Genomic DNA, 24,868 nt, shown 5'->3' on the forward strand with positions numbered 1-24,868 from the left:
GTCCATGAAATCAGTTAAAACTTCCTTCACAACCTCACAAGACTGCAAAAAAAAAAAAACATCCAGTTAAAATCTGAGCATCAAAATCTGTTTTTGTGAATCAGTCAGCGTATTAATAAGAAATAAATTTTACTTCAGTTTTGGCAAAAATGCTTGTTAAGATGTGTTTTTGAGTCTTATGTGACACCACCTACAACAGAAGATCAATTACAACACCTGAAACTGCAGAAAACAATTTACAAAACTCCAAATGGAGAATTAAACAGGCATTAAAAAGGAAGCCGTCACCCCGGAGCGCTGCAGGACACCATCAGGTGATTTCTGGACATGTGATTGGACGATACGGACGCCGACCAGAGTCTGAAGAAACGTGGTAAAGCACGAATAAAACATCACTGAAGCGTTTTCATAGGTCAGGTTATCGTGCGTCTCATGTTTGTGCCTCGGTTCTGATCTGTGCATTTTTGTCTGAGATTAAAAATGAACTTTCTCCAGAGGTTTATGTTCAACCGTTTCTTCAGAAGCTTTCAGTTCTTGCATGTTTTGTACGATAGAAGATCAAGATCGGCACATTCTGGGCCATAAAGGGACATTAAGAAAGATATGGGTCGTCTCATGTTCTGCATTTCTTTGTGCAGAGCTGAAACAACAGTGAAAAGTATCCTTCTAAATCAGGGGTCACCAACCTTTCTGAATCTGAGAGCTACTTCCTGGTACTGAGTCAGACGAAGGGCTACCAGTTTGTCACACTCCTCTGAAATAACAAATTAGCTCAGTTTGCCTTTAGTTATATATTATTATTAATGATTAATGATACTCATCTATGTGAAGACACTGATCACGTTAGTGATTTCTCACAATAATTATCAACAATGACTTAACAAGGTGGGAAACAGATAAAATCAATATTACACATCTAATTTCTATTAATCTCAGCAATTGTTTACATTTTCAGATGATCACTTCTACAACATTTCATAGAACAAATGTTCCATTTTCACTGCCCACTGACAAAGAGCCTTTAAACACATCATCAACTATGTTTGTAAAAGTTATCAATTAAGTAATGTTTAAGAAAAATCAACTTTGATCATTTTAAATAAATCTTACCACATTTTAAACTAATGAACAAATCTGCGGCATTTTTAACAAAATTATATCTGTTTACATTTCATGAACACACTTTTGAATTGAACACAATTAAAAATCAATATTTTTATTTACCGTTGCCATGACACCGCCATGTTGCCCCTGACAACATCTGGTATCTGTTTGAAAATGTGGAGCTCTAAACGAGGCTTCGGCTGCTTGTTGGGATTTTTCCTCCGGCCTGGTGAAAACAGACTGCTGCTTACCCAAAGCTGCCTTCAGCTCACGGGCTGTTTCTGCCCGTAGCTTCCCGGTGGGCAGTTAGCATGCTAGTTAGCATGCTAGTTAGCATGCTAGTTAGCATGGCAGTTAGCATGCTAGCTCTGTGACCCGTAGTGAAGTGTCTCTCCACATTGAGCCGCTTTGTCGTCGCCCCGCAAATAAGACACACGCAGTTTTCTTTCACAGTAGTAACAAAGAACTCTTCATCCCATTCACTGTGAAAATGATGAGCCTTCTTTCTTTTTTCTGCCATGTTTTTTGGGTTAGAAACCGCATTCAGCTCCTTCATCTCCGCTGCGCCCGCTAGCTTACTCTGCACGAGCGCCACAGTCTTGTCATGCGCACAACACTGACCTTTGACCTTTGAACTCGAAGAGGTCAGAGTTCACCTAAAACTATCTAAACTAATTCTTTTATTTTTAAGATATTGTCATTTTCAAATCTATATAAATACAAGTGTGATTAAAAAAGAATAGCAACAGAAAAAAAAATAATTTTAGACGCAGCTCACTGGTGAGTTGTGCTATTTTAACAGGCCTGCGGGGGGCGACTCATGTGGTCCTTAGGGCGACCTGGTGCCTGCGGGCACCGTGTTGGTGACCCCTGTTTTAAACTACAGCTGATAAAAGATTAATGAGCGCTTTTTTTTTTTTTTTTTTTTTTTTAAACATGAAGCTATAAAAGGTGTTTCTAAAAGTTGGACCCAATGAGCAGAGAGCCACAGACAGGAAGTGGGACATGTTGTAGGTTCGGGTTCTTGATGGGATTTGTCAACGTAAAGAATAATAGAACACCACCAGACTTGCGCCTCGTGTCTGTATTCTTAATATAGCTAAGAAGTCTCAGTATGTCAGCTGTAATAACGTCCCATGATCCCTCTGTTCGTCAGCGGACCCCCCCACACACACACACACACACACACGGAGCCGCCACCTCGAGCACCAAGAAAGAGCAGCTGAAGCAAGAATGGGTCAATCAGCTTTTATTGTCAGAGTTGGAAGTGCACAGAGCGTCACATCTCCTTCTAAAGCCACATCAGGTTCAGCCTGCTGCAGAAACCTGTTTTACAGCGACACACATCACTCCGCTCAAAACTCAGCCGGCAGTTAAAGCAAACACAACTAATTACCATATCTGTTATGGCGGCTTGCACTGCTGTCAGATCTTCGCAGTATTCAAGTACAACTAAACTTCAGCTTCACTAAACCAACGTCTTTGCATCCTCTGGCGTCGCACCGTCCGCCTGAAGAACATGAACAGACGAGCGGACGCGGATCTGAAGACGCAGCTCAGAGTTGGCCATTCACTCACTGAAAAACACTTACTGAAAAAGCACAAAAGCTCTTCTGACACGTTACTTGGATTCATCACCGATTCTACTGAAGGACCATATCAGTGGTTGTGCATGTTAGCTAGCATGTTAGCTACACCTTTAGCTACAGCGGGGCACACAGGCAGCACCAGCCACATGGAAATACACCGTCAAATACGGAGGTGTCAGGTAGATGTGCAGCTACAAAACCGGTCTACTTAGAGGCTCGTAAAGGGTCACAAGCCTTTTGACGGACAAAACAGGTGGTTTGCTCCCTGGCTGCAGTATTAAATGTTAGCTGTTAGCTTCCACACATGTTAGCCCACTAATAAACAGCTGCATCCAGCCTGCACGGTTGAAAACTGTAGGAAGACGTTTCCCAGAACGTCAGAGAACATTTAGCAGCTAATGTCAGGAGTTGGAGCCCAAAACAGAGCAAAAAGGACAGTAAATACTGGACTTCGAGTCATCAAGTGGAGACAGACAACTCCAGTGGGATGATTATGTTGCTGTGAGTGTCATGTGTCAGCTGATGGCACATGGAGGGCTGTCATTTGGTTTTGGAGCCTTTCTGTCCTACCAACACATGCAAAATCACAGGTATGGTCCTTTAATTAAGTCTTAACGTTTCTACCACAAACTCTGAGGCGGCTCAAAACTCCCAGCTGTCTTTGCGTCAGCCGTCGTCACCTCGGCCGACCCCCTCCTCTACTTCTCTGTGGGCGCCATCTCATCACCACCCGACACGTTTCCATCTTCGTCCTCGTCCTTCATCCCCTTCAGGTAGGAGCGCTTGAACTCCTGGAACACCAGCTCCTCCTCCACCTCACTGGAGACGAGACAGACGAGCGGCGTTAGAGGGGAGCAGCCGTGGGGTGTGTTTAAGGTAGGGGGGGGGGGGGGACACAGCAGGTCAGGTAAAGCAGGGAACCGACGACGTCTGGCAGCACACATTCAACAACTACTGCAGAGAGAGAGGAACCTCAGCCGAGCGACCTTCAAACTGTGAGGAGAGGAAAAAGGGCGCCGTGACATCACCCAGCGGTCTGTGGGCGGCCGCTCTGGCATTTTGGCCGTCGCCACCTTGGTTGTTAGAGCCAGAAGTGATGCATGAAGACTCACCTCTAATCGGTTAGGTTTAGGCATGGCCTGCCTCTGATTGGTTTGAAAAGCACCCCCCTCCCCCTCTTCCTGGTGTATCTTCCTCTAAATGGACCATCACTGACTACATGAACGTCCTGCTGTGCTGAAGAAGACTGTAAACTAGAGACTGAGAGCAGAAACTGTTCACTGAGCTGATAAATCAGGAGAGAAGTCTCCTCATTTCCTCGTTGACTTCCATCCAATCAGACTTCTGTTTGGAGCCGGTGGAGTCGCCCCCTGCTGGACACTAGAGAGGAAGCAGCTTTGAGGCTCTTCAGACCCAGAGGACACTACTGTCGAAGATGCCGATGCAAGTTGTAAAAATCAAATACATCTGAAATCATTTAAAGAGACTAGGAACCTGTTCCTAATTCTTTTCGCTCTTTCAGGACTGTGTGGACTTGACTGACCTCCTTCGCTCTCCTGTTGCTCCTGCTAAGATGAACTAAACGGAGGAAGACAACAGGATTTCTTATAATCACAGAGGAGTCCTTTGTGTCATTTGATGGAAGTCTTGAGAGAAAGCTTTCAGGTGGTCTGACGGTTCATACACTGCCTCTGTGACCTCACAGACGCCCTCTGAATTAAACATGTGGGTGTCAACTCCTCAAGTCTTTTCCCATTGACTGTCTTTTTGTACTTTTTTTACCCAGTGAGTCTTTCAAAATGCAGAAAAAGAAGGAGGGGGCATGAAGAGAGAGAAGCAGACAGTGGAAAACTGATGGACACACAGAAATGTGAGCAGGAGCTAATAGAGGAATGTCTGCCAGGAAAAGTGCTGATGAAGTGATAAAAGATCCTGAAACACGATCTTGTCCCTGAACACAGCGATGTTCGTCCCCGGGCTCAACGAGTAGACCTGCTGTCTGTCGTCTCCTCATCACTCACTCACTCACAGTGACAGCGTGCTTTGACCAGGCAGCTGTGCTTCAGGCCATTTTTGGAGTATCGTTTTTTGTAAACTTCTGACTTTTGCTGCACTACACGACAGGTCTTGCACTTTTGGCTTCTCCGACTTTCTACGAGGACTCCTGTTACTGGTAACTTTGCAGTCAGCCGATGAATCTTCTTCTCTTTTCTAAAATGCAGCGGGCCGTAACGCCGTGAAAAACAACAGTCGCTCGTGTGTTTGAACTCGTGGTAACGATTACTGCGGCAGATAAAGACGATTCCTCACCGGAGCACCCATGGCCAATTTAACATTTTATATAAACTCATCTGTGCTGCTAGAAGTCACAGTTTCCACGCTGCGGCCGGTCAAATGACTTGTTATTGATCTGCCTGCCAAGCTGTGGTATTGGGGCTACAGACCAGTCAGTGAGCTCAGTAGGAGTCATCATAGCTTCTCCAAATGCAGCAACACACCAACAATGTGTTGACATTAACAGGAACACGTTTGAACAGTCAAAATCTTTCTGTCTGTACTTTGTCCACCAATGCAAACGTATTCATTCACACCTCCACAGGACTGATTCAAAGAGCTCCATCTATTATCTTACCTCTCCTTCACTGTTGGCAGCAATAGAGAAAGAGGAAAAACCAGAGGGTTTAGATTCAGTTTGACTGTCGTCGCTCACTAATAATAATCATAATAACTGCTTCTGTTCTACACTTCCTACAGTGAATACTGTCATCACATGTAATCAGCAGAAACCGGCTGAAAGGAGCGCGTCCTCACCTGAATCAGGTTTAGGATGCATCAGTTTGAAGGGAAGCTCCACGCCGACCTCGCTGCAACACAAAACCAACACAAACGTTTCATGCACAGCAGTCACACGAAGCAGACGTCTTCAACAAGTTTAAGTTGATAACTATGTGCTAAAATCAAAGGAATACTAAAAGCTTTACAACATCGTACAGTCTCAGAACGTTCAGTCAGTCTAGTCTTGTGCAGCAGTTGATAGTTGATGTGGAAATAAACATGTAGTTTTCACTAACTTAGGGTTTCAAACATAAAAGCACACTTGTTGCTGCCATTTCTGAATTTCATTTAGACGCTTCAGTATTACTGACCAGTCTTTTTCTAACTTTCTACTACTGCTGAAGAAAAAGAAGAAGACATGAACCCACCTGGCTCCCATTCCCATCATCCTGTGAGCGTGCCGGAGACCAACAGTGGAAATAGAACAAATTTATGTTCAGTTTTTTTGGACACGAGATTAACGCAAGACAACCAAACACTTTAAAGACGGCAACGAGAAAAGATTCAACATATCAAACTACAGGAAATATGGCAATATTTCAAAACACACAAGTTGCTAAAACAACATCAGCTTTTAAGTTGAAATGTTGAACTTGTTGGCAAACAGCTGCTTGTTTCAGTATCCAGCAGCTACAGAGCCTCGTGATCCTTCACGTGGAGTCAGTTTGACTAATATTTCTACTCTTTTTGCTCCGGTTTTGGCTCCCCAGCTGCTCTCTGAGTGTCTGCCGAGCAGGTCGGGTACAGTTCGCTTTTCACAGGTTTTTAAATCAGAAAACGAAGCTACGAGAGCTGAGAGTGAAGCAGAAACTCTCTGATCCCATGATGGCACATAGAGAGTGTTATCACTCAGTAGGCCACACAAGGGCTGTGTGCTCTGACGGTCTACTGTGAGACGACAGGACAAACATCTGGCTCCATCGTTCATTTTGGTGCATCACAAACCACACCGTGCTCACACCGTGTTCACACCGTGCTCACACCTCGTCCACACCGTGCTCACACCTCGTCCACACCGTGCTCACACCTCGTCCACACCGTGCTCACACCTCGTCCACACCGTGTTCACACCTCGTCCACACCGTGCTCACACCGTGTTCACACCTCGTCCACACCGTGTTCACACCTCGTCCACACCGTGCTCACACCTCGTCCACACCGTGCTCACACCTCGTCCACACCGTGCTCACACCTCGTCCACACCGTGCTCACACCTCGTCCACACCGTGCTCACACCTCGTCCACATCATGTTCACACCTCGTCAGGCAATATTTTGCATCATTTGGACAACGCTTGGCATTCTTCACACAGGACGGCAGGAAGTTTGGACAAAGGCAACACAAGCGAACGTGGAGGAGAGTGAAGGTGACACAGAGCAGCAGGACAAAAAGAGGGACGAGGGTACGAGAAGTCTGATGCAGAGCACAAACACCACGATCCTCTTTTATGTACCGTTATCTGGATATGATATATCCTTTAAAGGGGATGTCAGACACACACACACACACACTGACCCTCCGACGGTGAGCTTCACCATGACTCGGTATGAAACCAAGATCCCCAGGACTTCCTTCAGCACGCCCTCCTTGACGCTGAAAGAGAAGACACTGTGTCAGACCTAAGAAAGACTAGAGGCTTTCTGCAGACGCTCTCTGTGTCTGACTGTTTGCTCACATGCTGGATGACGCCAGGTTGGTGTCTTCGTGCTTCAGTTTGCCGTCCAGAACGATGCCCCGCCTCTCCCTGTTGTTGGCCAGCACAGGCAGCAGCTTGTAGGTTTTCTCCAGGGTCGCTCCAGTGGCCACTGAATCTCTGAGGTAAGAAGACACACACACACACACTCAGAGTAATGCAACAGAGACACACATCAACAACTCCGGCCATGGATAATATGGATAATGATGTAGGACACACTGGATGATTTCATTAAAGAGCCTTCAATTCTTAAAACGCCCCCCTGGCTCACCGTGAGGTTCTGAGAGTCGACTCAGTTCTCAGAGTTTATGATGTGGGGGCTCTAAAGAACATTACATCTATTACAGTGAAGGAGATTTAAAGGGCACGCACACTCAAACAGGCCTCTCTAGTTTCCTGTCCAAAGAAATCCACTTATTTAGACAAAATGTTTAAAACATCACACCCACAATAAACCTAAAAACCTGAAGACGGAACATAAAGAGGAAAGTTTCCACCAAACGTGAAGCAAATCTTCGTCTCTCATTACTCACTCGAGTTTGATTGTCAGATCGTTTCTGTTTATTCACGTTGCTCATGACGACGGAGAGCTGCAGCTAATGCATGTGTATAGAAAAGGCCAACTAACCACATGTCAAAGAATGTGAACTGTCCAAGGAGTAAATTAAGGAACATCCTCCTCCTCATCATCACCATCAGTGATGTCTTCACTGCTAAAACAGTCCGTGGGAGCTCGTTCCAGGTGCTGACGTGTGGAAACAACCTTTCAGTGAAGGTGTGTTAGTATCAGGATCAGAGAAGACCAGCGATCCCCTGAAGGTTCCTCTTCAGCTCCAGGACAGCGGATCGAAGCGCCGTGGAGCAGGTTCTGTATTTACCATCACAGAACCATACGGTCTCCTTTCCTCTGGACGGACTCTGCCGACACTTCCCACCCTGCACCGTCTCCAACCTGGGCGTCCCTGAGCTGAAGCCCTCAGAGCCCAGAACAGTCCAGTAATCATCGAACCTCTCTGGATTATCAGGGAGCTGCTGGTTCTCTCCTCCTCTCAGGCTGCTCAGATCTTCAGGCAGGATGAGTCCTGGATGTTTGGGTCCAGGATCACAGGACACCATGTCCTTCATCTTGTTCCAGATGTTGAAGGTCAGGTTGCCCAGGTGTTTGGCCTCGTCTATCAGAGCTCCTGAGGGCAGCTGTGGATCCTCCAGCAGGAGGCGCTGCTGGACTCTCTCCACTGCAGCCTTGTAGTTGTTCAGGAATGAGACGTCTTCAGCTCTCAGCTCCTCCTCTGTGGCTCTGACTGTGTGTGAAAGAGCTGCTATCTCTCTGCTCAGAGCCTCCATCTTCTCCTTCATCATCTGACTCTTCTGCTCCTCTTCCTCCCTCAGTGCAGCCATCCTCACCTCCTCTTCCTCTTCTAGAAACTGATGAAGCTTCTTAAACTGCTCCTTAATCTGCCTCTCTGTCTGTCGGGCCTGGACCTTAATGTGTTCTGCTGTTTGATCAAACTTCACTTTAACTTGTTCAGAAACCTTTAACTTCTCCTTTAAGGGCTCCAGAGTCTCCTCAAGTTTCTTCTTGTGCCGTCGTGCGGCTTCATCGACGGGCCTGAACCTGTGCTCGGTGTGTTTCTCTGACTCTCTGCAGACGAGACACACCGGCTGCTGATGGTCCAGACAGAAGAGTTTGAGTTTCTCAGACTGCAGAGAGCCTCTGAAGCGCTCTGATCTCTCTCCTGTAAGAAACTCTCACACAGGTTCTTCAAAGCAAAATTATAAGGAGGGATTTTCTCTGAAGATCTTCTCTTCATTCATGGAGGACTTTCTCTGTAGCTGTGGCAGCACAACAGGATGACGGGGTCTTTAAAGATGCACAGATCCCTCTCCAGTCTGGACGCCATTTAGCCGACAGCTCAAACTCAGTGTGAGTCAGTCGTTGTGCTGCTCCCTCCCCCACAAACCAAACTACTTTCACTTTGTTAAACTCTGTGTTCTGTGTATCCCTGTATCCAGTGCCGGAGCTCTCCTCTGCCTCTGGAGGTCGGTCTGGTCTGGAAGGTTTTGGTCTGATGGGTGAATGTGATCGTCTGAGAGAGAAACGAGGAAACCACAGCTCCCTGTTTGTCTCATGTGAGGCAGGCGAGCAGGACGGCTGAGTTTCCTCCCACACAGACGACGTAAGAGCCATTTCTGTGCATTTGTATTGCATTAGATATCTTTGTTTAGTTTTTGCTGTGAGCTTCCCACCACTGGGGGCATCCCTGCTGTGACATGCCAGGGGGCATATAATCAGCCAGGTGATGCACCCAGGTGTGGACTGATGGAAGAGAAGCAAACAGTTTTAGAGCGTGTCGGGAGGTGACGTGTCCTGGCGTTTTGGGTTGTTTGTTTGATTCTGAACTGCATATTCTGGGATCTGCACTGGTAAGCAGACACTACTGAGAAGTGCGTAAAGGTCAGACTGGTATTGGAAGGAAATGGAAACTAAAGAATGTAAACAATAAACAGCACCATATCAAGGATCGAAGCAGTGGAGTGGACATGTTATTTACACGAGTCAAAACATCCTCACCATCAGCGACCAGGTGCCCCTGATAGATCGGGTCCCTACAGACGACCATCTCTATATTCACTTATTTAATCCTGGTTTTTTATACCTTTAGTGTTTGTTTTATTCCAGAATTCGTCTTTTATCGCTTCCTCTTTGGATATTTCCGTACATGTATTATACTCACTATGAAAAGGTTTGATCACTGACACTGTTTGTGTGTAAGATGCCAACATTACTGCAGTCTTGCTCTATTTCAGCTTGTTTTCTGAATCCTTAACATGCTGCCTCGGCAAGTCACGTTTTCCAAGAACACGCATGAGTACGACGACTCAAGACATTAAAGACCAGCCGCCAGAAGATCACAGTTCACACCGTAGTCCCAAAGCCAAGTTCAGAACATAAAGGGGACACTAAAAAGACGTTTAATAGATCACATACCCAGGTTCCTCGAGGGCCACACACTTGACGTAGCTGTCATTGGAGTACAGCACCACCGTGGCGATCTGGTCCACTGAGGAAGGCAGGAGGAGACTTTCATTTACATCATTTTATCAGACAGACAAAAGGGTCAAACGTGGTGTAAAAGCACCTCGAACACGCCTCCATATACAGTGTGTGTGTGTTGGAGGTAGGGCTGGGCTCAGTAATCATCACGATTAATGTCACACCTTTATTCCTTTTTAAGTTTAAAGGCTGAGTTTTGCTCCTGAGTGAACGTTAACGGTGGTTTAAACTACTCCCAGCTCCAGAGTAAGGAAGCCTTCCACAGTCCTAAATGTTGTCCTTTTACTTTGCATAAAAACACATGAATCAAAAGACAAATAGAAGAAATAAATGAGTGTATTTTTATTTGAAGGCGTGCTATGATTTAAAGTAGCAGCTTTAATTATGTATTAGAAGCTGCTTAAAACTAATAATTCCCTCTCTAGCATTTATTTTCTTATGGAAACAACAAATTATATTATATTCTATATCTATATATTTCTACAGAGGACCATCACATTGAGATAATTATGGTTTTATCGCCCAGCCGTAGTTTGGAGGAAGGAAAAGTCCTTCGTCGTGTTTACCAGAGAGGATGATGTTCTTCACGGTTTTGCTGCAGTTGTTTTTGACGGTGACGTGCACGTGGATGACCTCGCCGTGGTAGAACATCTGGAAACAGGACAAAGTGAACAGCTATCAACACGTCATGGTCTCACAGTCACTGTAACGTGAGGGCTGTTCTTAAAGACAGCGTTCAGACTTCAGTTCAGTGTTTATCCAACTTCTCATGACTCTCTGTGTAACACACTGTTGCTATGGAAGCAGCTCTTATGGTGGAAGCAATAAAATCTGTTCTAAGTCGGTGCTTTTTGCCAAATTGTTGCCTTTTCGTTGGAAGCTGTGGAAAAAGTGGGATCACGTAGAGCGAGCTGGTCGTTGATGCCAAACGAGCCCCTTCAGGATTCCTGGATCAGGACTCGTTCTGCAGCACGCTGTAGGTTTCAGGTCAGTGTGAAGCGGCCGTGAAGCCTCTGATCGAGGTCTCAGACCGTGAATGTTGACCCACCTCTTTGTCCAGACTGGCCTTGACATACAGCGGTTTATCCGATATGGAGAACTCCTTGGAGCTCTCCACAGTGGGCGGCACTTCCTCGCAATCCGGAGCGTACTGGACCTTCCTGAGCATCAGCGACACTGTGCTCCTGTCGGACAGAGCAGAGGAATAATCACACCCGCTCTTTTGCTGCTATGAATAATCTCCTCCACGTTCTTGCCGTCAGGACGGATGAAACTCACCGTTTCTTTATTTTAGCGTCCTGGCTCTCGGCGCTGAACGCTTTGATCTCAAACTCCACGGCACATTGCTGCACAGGAAGAGAGCAGAGGCGTCAATATCCTGGTGCGTTCAAGTCACCACTTTGGTTTTGATTCCTCGGTCGGGATCTTACCTTTCCGACGTCATTGGGCGCTGGCTGGAGAGCCACTGAGCAAGGCAGGTTGTCAGGAAACTGAGGGGACGAAGACAGTCAGTCAGTCAGGTTATTCTTTAGGTAAACTTAAAAACTAGAAATAAGACCAAATACAGTAAAACAACAGTGCGAGCAATAAATGGAGTGAGTGAGAAGCACAATCACTTCCTGTGGATCTCCTCCACCAACATGCAGTTAATCCAGTAATTGACAACTAATCGATTCCGCTCTACCCAAAATCGACCATTTTATTAGTCTGGCAGTGTTTTCAGTGCATCTGATCTTTTCCAGAGTGAAAACACAGCACACATGAAAATAAACCCTCAGTGGAATTAGTGTGTAAACAGTCTGTCTGTCCACTTCACAGTGTGCACTCCTCTCTAATGTCTCCCCCTAAGTATACTATATTATGTTATATAGAAAGGAACATCCTATCCTCTAGAGGCCTCCCTCCTGCTGACGGTGCAGCACCTATAAAGGCACCTTCACGCTGCGGCTTCAGCCTGCCAATCACGTCTCACCTCGAAGAAGAACGGGTAGGCGTTGTCCCCCAGCTTGCGCAGCAGCCTGGCCTGCGTCTTGGTGTGGATTCCCTTGTCGCGGTCCTGCAGAGGAGGGTACACCTGGCGGGTCGACAGGAACAGCTCCCGGCGGAAGGCGATTCCCATCACGTCCATGTCGTCTCTGCCGTAGCGGAAGGTGCAGGCCAGGGTGACGAACACTGGAGGGCAGAGAGAGACGCAGGGATGATCAGGGACAAATGTGTGGAGGTCAATCACAGACCTGACCGGGACTCACTGTAACACTGAGCCGTTTATTCACCCAGACGTCTCATTTCAAAGTGTATTTTTGCTCACGGTTCTTGTGTATTTCACTGTATAAGTCTTTTCTGTTGGGTTTATATCCAGAGAAACACAATTATAGTAAAAATAAAGGAGCATTTATAGCTCTCAGCTTTCTTTATACCAAAACATGTTGAGGAAAAAAAGACTCAGACTGATCACGGTGCGTCAGACGGATGTTATGATGATATTTTAAAAGGTCTTTGACAGCATATGGACGCCCTTAATTATGTGAAGGACTCAGATCCAACAGAAGAGACTCACTGATTATTTATCTTAACAGGACTACTTTTTTACACAAAGGACTTAATGCGCTTCACTTTGCAAAGCCTACCATTTGTTCAAAGAGGAGCAATCTACTGATGTTTTATTCACCACATACTGTTGGAAATTCAATAAAAACATTGTGGGGAAAAAAAATTGATGACAACTGCTGAAGTGTAAAGTGTCCATGTGTGAGAGGGAAACTGGAAACAGCAGCACAGTTATTCCACAGTGAGAGAAAACCAGCAGGACATCATGTCAGTGCAAACTCCTTTTAAATCTGGTGTGTGTGTATATGTGTGTGTGTGTGTGTGTGTGTGTGTGTGTGTGTGTGTGCTGACCTTTCCTCCCCTGCAGAGCCTCAGGATCAATGATGATGACGCCATCTGGTGGTGACAAAAGGTCAAAAGCTCCTTAGAACCCTTTTTAAAAAGACTAAAATTATAAATGTACATTATAAATGGAGAGCAGTGTCGGGGTCCCTGGATGAAAAGCTCCGTCTCTACTTTGAACACAAGTTGAATTCCTTTTATTATTCAGTTGATGTTAAGCTGAGCCGTCGGCCTAGAGGAGTCCGACAACATGGAGAAGGTATTAGACCGTTTTCTTGGTGGCCCACTGGGAGGTTTTGGTCATTTCATCCCTCTCCTGTAGAATATTTACTTGTGGTAATAACTCTGAGCAGGTGTTGAAGCATCAGGAAGCAGGCAAACAGCTTCATGTTACATCAGACATGTGACTGCTGCTGTACTGCCCTCGTGGTGGATGTTTGATGATGCTCGTTAGTGGCCAAACTCACCCACTGGGTCCACAGAGTCCACACGGTCCACAAAGTCCCTCTTCCCCATGTAGACTCCGACCTGAAGCAGGAGAACCGACTCTTTAATAAATATCCACAGGGATAATTAAATCAGGTAGAACGAGCAGCTCTGACGTTTTTTATTCATGTTTTTGTCAGATTCTGATCTGAATCAATCGATTACTGGAAACTGAGCTCAACAGTGCAACTGTCATCACATCCACATTCAATCCATTGAATCAGAGCTGCTCTATATTTTCCCATTGGAAGGAGCTGAAGCACTAAACATTAAGTCTTAGACACACCATGCAGGTGTTAGACAGCCAGCCTGCTGATGGAATAATCATACATAAACACAAGATCACATTCCATCCCTGTGTTACTGAGTCAGCTTTAACACCTTCAACACAACGGTCGGCTAAAGGTAATGGATGGTTGGCTGGAACAGATCAATGAGGAAAGCTTGTGCTGCTCTGCACTATTGTGAGAGTGCTGAAGAATGTGCTTAGCTACAATAAATGGATAAATAGTTGGAATAAAAAGCTAAACGTAACAGTTGAAAGTTGCTAAAAGTAGAAGATAAATGGTCGGAGTGAAACAAGCTGTACAGAAGAGGAGTAAAGACAGAGAGCGAATGAATAAACAGGTGAAACAGTGACGGGACGACATCCAACATTCAGTCATGATTAGTTATATGATTAGTTATGGTGTGTGTGAAGGACTGTGGGGGAAAACAAAAGCGAACAAGTGAAGGTGGACATTTAGTTATCGAACAGCAACACGTTGGCAGCTCGTCAGCTGTAATCTGACACAAAGCCGTCCGTCACACACGTGGCTCGGGTCGGCTCACGTTGTCGTGACTTTGCGTCGACCTCAGGAGGATCAGCAGCTGAACTGCTTTACAGAATTAAAGGCAGCGAGACGGAAAATGTCACCAAAAAACTAACGTCCACTGATCCGCTGTGTGTGGAGCTATCATCCATCTTCCCGTTCGGCCAGTACGAGTGTCGGAGCACGATGAGAGCGGGCTCATCATCAGCTGTGTGAGGAAATGTCCTGCAATAAATCTGGTGTCATCACTCTGTGTATTTTGATGCTAAAGGAGATTAGCTTGTTAGCTGATAACAGACACCGTGTGAATCAGACATGCGAAACCTCGTGCTTCACTCACCGACTTGTCTTTGCAAATCTTCTTGAAAACGATGCTTTTTGAACTCATGTTGCTGCAGGTCGGGGCCGGCGAGGCAGCAGAGCCTGAGACACACACACACACACAAACACTTTCAGACATTTATTAAACATTACAACAGGAGAAAACAGTGAAACATGTCCATCACAGCATGCTGAACACAGGGTGATCTCATCTGAGGCCTCACAATACTCAGAGTGTTGGTTGTAAGAAAAAGCAGCAAATGTGCACATTTGAGAACTGGAACAATCACAAGTTCAGAATTTCTGCTTCAAAGAAGACTTAAGCATTAGTTGATAATCAAACTATTTGCCAATTAGTTTTCTGTCAATCAACTAATCGTCGCAGATTTATCAAACAGTCAAAGCTCTGATCATTTTTCTATCAGACTGAACAGTTAAGGTTTGTTACCAGTGACCGTTTGAATGAGCTCTGCTGTGTGGTATCATACAACGGTTTAACTTTACGTTGAAGGCACAGCAGCGTACAAAAACATTCAACACCCCAACGACTTAAAGGAGCACTCCGGCATTTTCACACTCTGAACTGGTCCAGTAGATCACCTCAGCCAGAACTGGTCCAGTAGATCACCTCAGCCAGCAGCCACCAAACGGGCTGCAATGGCTGCAACGTGATCCTTTGGGACAACTGCACCTGATCACAGTAGGTCCACTAAAAGAGCTTGTTTGATCCACTGACAGGCTCAGAGTGTTATTCTAAGTGTGTGACAGCATCATGGAAAGGATCCCTACAGAGAGAGACCTGGAAGATCCTTTTGGTTTAACCACAAACAGCACACACACCAGACTACATTCACTAAAACAGGGATTTTACATGATAGCTGTTAGTCTACCGCTGCCTTAATCAGTTAGTGTGTTTGTGTTATTGTGTGTTAATGTTGGATCCAAACTAACACTTTAAATTACCAAAGTCACACAATAACACAAACAAGCTGACTGATGGAGGCAGCAGCAGACCAGCAGCTCCTGTGTCCTGTGAGTTAAAATTACTGTTTTTGTCAATGGAGTCTGGTGACTTTTAAGAGAGTGTTTTTTTGTATGTTTTTCCTGCTTTGGATGAAAATATAAATATAATTCATCACAAACCAAAGCAAACACGTCCTGAAAAAGATGTGTTCTGGGTTTTCCAGCCACCTCAGAGTCATCTGTGTTCCAGTGGCACCGATGAAACGGTTAGAAATGAACAAACTGGTTAAACTGGTTCATTAGTTAAGCTCAACGTTAGCAGCTGCACACGGAGCCACTTTTCTCCCATTTAAGGCACAAAAATTAGACCTAACAGCAGTAAAAGAAACGTTTATTCCATAAACTGATCAAACTCCAAAATCAAAGTCGACTGTTAGTTTTTTTTAGAACTTGCTCCACTGTTAGCTAGCTAACATTAGCTTTAGCTAGCTAGCTAACATTAGTTTTAGCTACTTCCGGGTATGAACATACGTCAAGCCAACGCAAACTTTAAGTGGACGCAAATAAATAATTAATTTTATCATTATTATCTAAAGTTGTCCGTCGTCTGCAGTTTGATCAGAAATGATCTTTTAGGGCGAAACCAACATTTAATCTGCTCTTTTTTTTTTATCGGACATTAAACCCGCCTGTGAGTCTCCGGAGACTTCAGGTGTTGTTTCGGTCCACATTTAATCATCCGCGACTCAACACCTGAAACATCCCAAAAACATAACTCCTAACCATAACACCTGCGGCTGAATAACAGGTAAAAGTAGATTGTACGTTGTTACAGTTGGCGCTAACGCTAGCTGACTACCACTGAGTGCTAATGCTAACTGCTAGCTTAGCATTGCTCCAAATGTGCTCCATTAAACAAAAGCTGAGTTTGTACCGTTAATATCTTCATCCTCTCTGCTGCGCACCGCGGAGACACTCATCAGCGCCACCTGTGCTCACCTGCTCACCTGCACCTGTCCATAACCCTCACTGGAACTACTTTCTGCTGAATAAATAGTCCCTATGAAAGCTGTTAGAGGCGCCTTCTGTCGGCCATCCAGAGTAGCCAGGACGATGTGACTGGAAATAACTGCTCTTATTTAATTTTTCAAATGTGTTTTTTTATTTCTGTGAGCGCCACAAACAAACTTCTTTCCTTTCTGTTGCGGAGGTAGAAACACCTGTGTATGAGTGGGCATAGGTGGTGCTTTGGCTCCCTCTAGCGGCGCAAAGATAAAAATGCACCCATGAAATGTTTATTCTAAGGAACACATGCACTTATAAATAATTAAAACTAATAATAAATACGGATTCCTGTCTGTAATCGTGTCCCCAGACAGCAGCTATCTTATGTACAGCCCACCTGAACATCTCCACAGAGCCAGGTGTATCACAGAGGATAAGTGATTTCTCCTTGCTGAGTTAATTGTGTTGAGCTGACTGAGAGCTTTGAACAGATGAGACTTCTTAATCCTGTTAAAACCTTCTCAGATGTGTTTGACCTCTCCCCACAAACACAGCACACACAGACCCACCTCACAGAAACCCCACTTTGATTGATTGATAATCAGAGAAACAGGAAATCTGTAGGATCCAGGTCACACGTCCAGTATTTCAGACCAGGAGTCCCGTCGTGAAGGTCTGCATGAAACATTTACTGCACAAATGGAAACGTGGCAGAGATAAACAACTACACCCTCATGTCATTCTCTTCTCTGTGGCTTCACCTGGGTTTAAACGTGTTTGACAGCGTTATAAACGACACCTTTATCTTTTATTTGTCTGCCTTTAAAACGCTAAACGTTCCTTCTTGTGTGTCACATTAAATCCAGTCCACAGGATTCACAGATCAGAGGTTTGAGCAGCTTTACAAAACGAACAGCAGAGACCCTTTATGCTTCGTCCGGACTACAAACGTCCCAAAGATCTGATGTGAGATGAATCACACACATTTGCCTCCTTCCTGCAGATAAACGTGCTCATTTTACATTTCCAGGACTAAAAAACCCGCCTGAGGACTAAAAGCCTGAGCAGCCCGTCAGAGAGGATGGTGTCAGCATGAGAGACTCACCTGTGATGCAGAAGTGGAAGGTGTGCTGGTGGAGCAGAGGGGGGGACGGGCGGCGGCCACACGGGCTCTATATGTAAACACCTGCTGTCCGTCACAGCCTCCGTCAGCCCCGTCAGCCAATCAGGTGACCCGCTGTGAACTTTGACCCACCCCCCCCCGGCCCTCCACAGGTGCAGACTTCCTGTGAATGAGCCGCCTGAGAGGATTGAAGCCGGTTCCCCCTCAGTCAGCACAACAGGCCAGATTAGAGGGCCGGGGAGGGGCGGACACACACTATTCTAAATAAAACAGGTCACACAGGGACAGAACAGAGGTGAACCAGGTGCCCCCCCCCCCACACACACACACACACACCTGTAAACACAGGTACACCCTCACAGGTGCACTCTGCAGTAGGAAGCAGGGCTGTTTTAAAGCTTTCTGTTCTGTTTCACACAGATTTCTGACCATCGTCCTGTTTGCTCGGTTATGTTAACAGTTCTTATCTCATTCTTTAGACTTGATCTCACCTGTATTTAGTCGGGAAGGACAATAAAAAGTAAGCGTGATAAAAGTAAAAGAGAATAGAGGACATAAAACAACAATAAATCTCACTACGTTATATTCTTCTTCTTCTTATATATATAATAATATATATCTCCTGTTATTATCATTATTATTATTATTATTGTTGTTGTTGCTTTAAAATGACGCTCCTCAGCTGTTCTGTCTCATTCTCAGTGTACTTAAGGTGCCGTGCAAATCCAGTTTGACTGATTGCTGATTGGTTGATTGATATTTCCCTGTTGGTCCGTTGCTCCTGCTGGTTCAGCTGGATGATATCACAACAGAGTGGTTTGGACTCTAAAGTTGAAGCTCAGACCTGCAGGTACTTTTCACTGACTGTTTAAAACACTAAAGCATCAGTGTGAACGACAGACGGAGCCGTGTTTGGACTTTTGACACCCAGAGTTGGTCCGGACCTGCCTGAAGGTTGTGGAACAGGTTTGATCCGGTCTCCAGTGTGTGTGTGTGTGTGTGTGTGTGAGGCCTATAGATAGAAGGGCGATGCTGTGGAGCTTTAATCCACTGTTCTGCCTGTCAGCGGGTAAACAGACAGAGGTGGATTACTGCCCTGCAGCGTATTAATCAACATTATTACACAGGAGATTACACACACACACACACAGCTGACATAATGTGCACGTGCAGGAACAAACATGTGGTCACCTGAGTTGGGACATGATCAGTACATTGACACTAAATGAATCATTGATAACACATCAATGGTCGCAGCTGCCACCAGGTAAGAGGACATTTCAAGGTTTCATCCAGGTGTTTATCATCATGTGGCTCCAGGGCCAGGGGCCACAAACACACTGCAAAGATGCTAAATGACCACAAAGAGACACGAAGACGAAGAAAATGTCCGCAAAGGGACACAAAAGAAGCAAAACAACAACAAAGAGACACAAAATGAACATAAAGAGACACAAAATGAATATAAAGAGACACAAAATGAAGATAAAGAGACACAAAATGAACACAGAGACACAAAATGAACATAAAGAGACACAAAATGACCATAAAGAGACACAAAATGAACATAAAGAGACACAAAATGAACATAAAGAGACACAAAATGAAGATAAAGAGACACAAAATGAACACAGAGACACAAAATGACCATAAAGAGACACAAAATGAAGATAAAGAGACACAAAATGACCATAAAGAGACACAAAATGAACATAAAGAGACACAAAATGAATATAAAGAGACACAAAATGAAGATAAAGAGACACAAAATGAATATAAAGAGACACAAAATGAATATAAAGAGACACAAAATGAAGATAAAGAGACACAAAATGACCATAAAGAGACACAAAATGACCATAAAGAGACACAAAATGAACATAAAGAGACACAAAATGAAGATAAAGAGACACAAAATGAACACAGAGACACAAAATGACCATAAAGAGACACAAAATGAAGATAAAGAGACACAAAATGACCATAAAGAGACACAAAATGAACATAAAGAGACACAAAATGAATATAAAGAGACACAAAATGAAGATAAAGAGACACAAAATGAACACAGAGACACAAAATGACCATAAAGAGACACAAAATGAAGATAAAGAGACACAAAATGAACATAAAGAGACACAAAATGAAGATAAAGAGACACAAAATGAACACAGAGACACAAAATGACCATAAAGAGACACAAAATGAAGATAAAGAGACACAAAATGACCATAAAGAGACACAAAATGAACATAAAGAGACACAAAATGAATATAAAGAGACACAAAATGAAGATAAAGAGACACAAAATGAACACAGAGACACAAAATGACCATAAAGAGACACAAAATGAAGATAAAGAGACACAAAATGACCATAAAGAGACACAAAATGAACATAAAGAGACACAAAATGAATATAAAGAGACACAAAATGAAGATAAAGAGACACAAAATGAATATAAAGAGACACAAAATGAATATAAAGAGACACAAAATGAAGATAAAGAGACACAAAATGAACACAGAGACACAAAATGAACATAAAGAGACACAAAATGACCATAAAGAGACACAAAATGAACATAAAGAGACACAAAATGAAGATAAAGAGACACAAAATGAACACAGAGACACAAAATGACCATAAAGAGACACAAAATGAAGATAAAGAGACACAAAATGACCATAAAGAGACACAAAATGAACATATAGAGACACAAAATGAATATAAAGAGACACAAAATGAAGATAAAGAGACACAAAATGAACACAGAGACACAAAATGACCATAAAGAGACACAAAATGAAGATAAAGAGACACAAAATGACCATAAAGAGACACAAAATGAACATAGAGACACAAAATGAATATAAAGAGACACAAAATGAAGATAAAGAGACACAAAATGAATATAAAGAGACACAAAATGAATATAAAGAGACACAAAATGAAGATAAAGAGACACAAAATGAACACAGAGACACAAAATGAACATAAAGAGACACGAAGACGAAGAAAATGTCCGCAAAGGGACACAAAAGAAGCAAAACAACAACAAAGAGACACAAAATGAACATAAAGAGACACAAAATGAATATAAAGAGACACAAAATGAAGATAAAGAGACACAAAATGAACACAGAGACACAAAATGACCATAAAGAGACACAAAATGAAGATAAAGAGACACAAAATGACCATAAAGAGACACAAAATGAACATAAAGAGACACAAAATGAATATAAAGAGACACAAAATGAAGATAAAGAGACACAAAATGAATATAAAGAGACACAAAATGAATATAAAGAGACACAAAATGAAGATAAAGAGACACAAAATGAACATAAAGAGACACAAAATGACCATAAAGAGACACAAAATGAACATAAAGAGACACAAAATGAACACAGAGACACAAAATGACCATAAAGAGACACAAAATGAACACAGAGACACAAAATGACCATAAAGAGACACAAAATGAATATAAAGAGACACAAAATGAAGATAAAGAGACACAAAATGAACATAAAGAGACACAAAATGAATATAAAGAGACACAAAATGAACATAAAGAGACACAAAATGAATATAAAGAGACACAAAATGAATATAAAGAGACACAAAATGAACATAAAGAGACACAAAATGAATATAAAGAGACACAAAATGAACACAGAGACACAAAATGACCATAAAGAGACACAAAATGAAGATAAAGAGACACAAAATGACCATAAAGAGACACAAAATGAACATATAGAGACACAAAATGAATATAAAGAGACACAAAATGAAGATAAAGAGACACAAAATGACCATAAAGAGACACAAAATGAACATAAAGAGACACAAAATGAATATAAAGAGACACAAAATGACCATAAAGAGACACAAAATGAACACAGAGACACAAAATGACCATAAAGAGACACAAAATGAAGATAAAGAGACACAAAATGACCATAAAGAGACACAAAATGAACATAAAGAGACACAAAATGAATATAAAGAGACACAAAATGAATATAAAGAGACACAAAATGAATATAAAGAGACACAAAATGAATATAAAGAGACACAAAATGAAGATAAAGAGACACAAAATGAACACAGAGACACAAAATGAACATAAAGAGACACAAAATGAAGATAAAGAGACACAAAATGAATATAAAGAGACACAAAATGAATATAAAGAGACACAAAATGAAGATAAAGAGACACAAAATGACCATAAAGAGACACAAAATGACCATAAAGAGACACAAAATGAACATAAAGAGACACAAAATGAAGATAAAGAGACACAAAATGAACACAGAGACACAAAATGACCATAAAGAGACACAAAATGAAGATAAAGAGACACAAAATGACCATAAAGAGACACAAAATGAACATAAAGAGACACAAAATGAATATAAAGAGACACAAAATGAAGATAAAGAGACACAAAATGAACACAGAGACACAAAATGACCATAAAGAGACACAAAATGAAGATAAAGAGACACAAAATGAACATAAAGAGACACAAAATGAAGATAAAGAGACACAAAATGAACACAGAGACACAAAATGACCATAAAGAGACACAAAATGAAGATAAAGAGACACAAAATGACCATAAAGAGACACAAAATGAACATAAAGAGACACAAAATGAATATAAAGAGACACAAAATGAAGATAAAGAGACACAAAATGAACACAGAGACACAAAATGACCATAAAGAGACACAAAATGAAGATAAAGAGACACAAAATGACCATAAAGAGACACAAAATGAACATAAAGAGACACAAAATGAATATAAAGAGACACAAAATGAAGATAAAGAGACACAAAATGAATATAAAGAGACACAAAATGAATATAAAGAGACACAAAATGAAGATAAAGAGACACAAAATGAACACAGAGACACAAAATGAACATAAAGAGACACAAAATGACCATAAAGAGACACAAAATGAACATAAAGAGACACAAAATGAAGATAAAGAGACACAAAATGAACACAGAGACACAAAATGACCATAAAGAGACACAAAATGAAGATAAAGAGACACAAAATGACCATAAAGAGACACAAAATGAACATATAGAGACACAAAATGAATATAAAGAGACACAAAATGAAGATAAAGAGACACAAAATGAACACAGAGACACAAAATGACCATAAAGAGACACAAAATGAAGATAAAGAGACACAAAATGACCATAAAGAGACACAAAATGAACATAGAGACACAAAATGAATATAAAGAGACACAAAATGAAGATAAAGAGACACAAAATGAATATAAAGAGACACAAAATGAATATAAAGAGACACAAAATGAAGATAAAGAGACACAAAATGAACACAGAGACACAAAATGAACATAAAGAGACACGAAGACGAAGAAAATGTCCGCAAAGGGACACAAAAGAAGCAAAACAACAACAAAGAGACACAAAATGAACATAAAGAGACACAAAATGAATATAAAGAGACACAAAATGAAGATAAAGAGACACAAAATGAACACAGAGACACAAAATGACCATAAAGAGACACAAAATGAAGATAAAGAGACACAAAATGACCATAAAGAGACACAAAATGAACATAAAGAGACACAAAATGAATATAAAGAGACACAAAATGAAGATAAAGAGACACAAAATGAATATAAAGAGACACAAAATGAATATAAAGAGACACAAAATGAAGATAAAGAGACACAAAATGAACATAAAGAGACACAAAATGACCATAAAGAGACACAAAATGAACATAAAGAGACACAAAATGAACACAGAGACACAAAATGACCATAAAGAGACACAAAATGAACACAGAGACACAAAATGACCATAAAGAGACACAAAATGAATATAAAGAGACACAAAATGAAGATAAAGAGACACAAAATGAACATAAAGAGACACAAAATGAATATAAAGAGACACAAAATGAACATAAAGAGACACAAAATGAATATAAAGAGACACAAAATGAATATAAAGAGACACAAAATGAACATAAAGAGACACAAAATGAATATAAAGAGACACAAAATGAACACAGAGACACAAAATGACCATAAAGAGACACAAAATGAAGATAAAGAGACACAAAATGACCATAAAGAGACACAAAATGAACATATAGAGACACAAAATGAATATAAAGAGACACAAAATGAAGATAAAGAGACACAAAATGACCATAAAGAGACACAAAATGAACATAAAGAGACACAAAATGAATATAAAGAGACACAAAATGACCATAAAGAGACACAAAATGAACACAGAGACACAAAATGACCATAAAGAGACACAAAATGAAGATAAAGAGACACAAAATGACCATAAAGAGACACAAAATGAACATAAAGAGACACAAAATGAATATAAAGAGACACAAAATGAATATAAAGAGACACAAAATGAATATAAAGAGACACAAAATGAATATAAAGAGACACAAAATGAAGATAAAGAGACACAAAATGAACACAGAGACACAAAATGAACATAAAGAGACACAAAATGAAGATAAAGAGACACAAAATGACCATAAAGAGACACAAAATGAACATAAAGAGACACAAAATGAATATAAAGAGACACAAAATGAAGATAAAGAGACACAAAATGACCATAAAGAGACACAAAATGAACATAAAGAGACACAAAATGAATATAAAGAGACACAAAATGAAGATAAAGAGACACAAAATGAATATAAAGAGACACAAAATGAATATAAAGAGACACAAAATGAAGATAAAGAGACACAAAATGAACATAAAGAGACACAAAATGACCATAAAGAGACACAAAATGAACATAAAGAGACACAAAATGAACACAGAGACACAAAATGACCATAAAGAGACACAAAATGAAGATAAAGAGACACAAAATGACCATAAAGAGACACAAAATGAACATATAGAGACACAAAATGAATATAAAGAGAC

General features: G+C 41.9%; 1 protein-coding gene and 1 pseudogene across 1 annotated transcript; both read right to left on the reverse strand.

Moving 5' to 3' along the window:
- Positions 1-3,391: 3,391 nt before the first annotated feature.
- saga (S-antigen; retina and pineal gland (arrestin) a) lies at positions 3,392-14,854 on the reverse strand. The gene is made up of 15 exons (XM_070844627.1): positions 14,807-14,854; positions 13,636-13,696; positions 13,178-13,222; positions 12,252-12,451; positions 11,710-11,769; positions 11,558-11,625; positions 11,328-11,463; positions 10,846-10,930; positions 10,214-10,286; positions 7,204-7,341; positions 7,044-7,121; positions 5,897-5,917; positions 5,505-5,557; positions 5,326-5,335; positions 3,392-3,512 (listed from the first exon to the last, which is right to left on the reverse strand). The coding sequence occupies exons 1-15, from the start codon at positions 14,852-14,854 to the stop codon at positions 3,392-3,394; spliced, it is 1,197 nt and encodes a 398-aa protein (XP_070700728.1).
- Positions 8,017-9,125, reverse strand: LOC139214042 (E3 ubiquitin-protein ligase TRIM35-like; annotated as a pseudogene).
- Positions 14,855-24,868: the final 10,014 nt, after the last annotated feature.

This window comes from Pempheris klunzingeri, chromosome 15, assembly GCF_042242105.1.
Source record: "Pempheris klunzingeri isolate RE-2024b chromosome 15, fPemKlu1.hap1, whole genome shotgun sequence".
NCBI classification, from domain to species: domain Eukaryota; kingdom Metazoa; phylum Chordata; class Actinopteri; order Acropomatiformes; family Pempheridae; genus Pempheris; species Pempheris klunzingeri.

Bases quoted from the DNA above. Each gene is read 5' to 3' on its own strand.
- saga (XM_070844627.1), bottom strand. From the start codon at position 14,854: ATGAGTTCAAAAAGCATCGTTTTCAAGAAGATTTGCAAAGACAAGTCG. The intron at 11,770-12,251 runs GTGAGACGTGAT...TCGTCCCCTCAG, and splicing joins CCTACCCGTTCTTCTTCGAG to TTTCCTGACAACCTGCCTTG. The intron at 10,287-10,845 runs GTAAACACGACG...TGCCTTCCTCAG, and splicing joins GAAGAACATCATCCTCTCTG to TGGACCAGATCGCCACGGTG.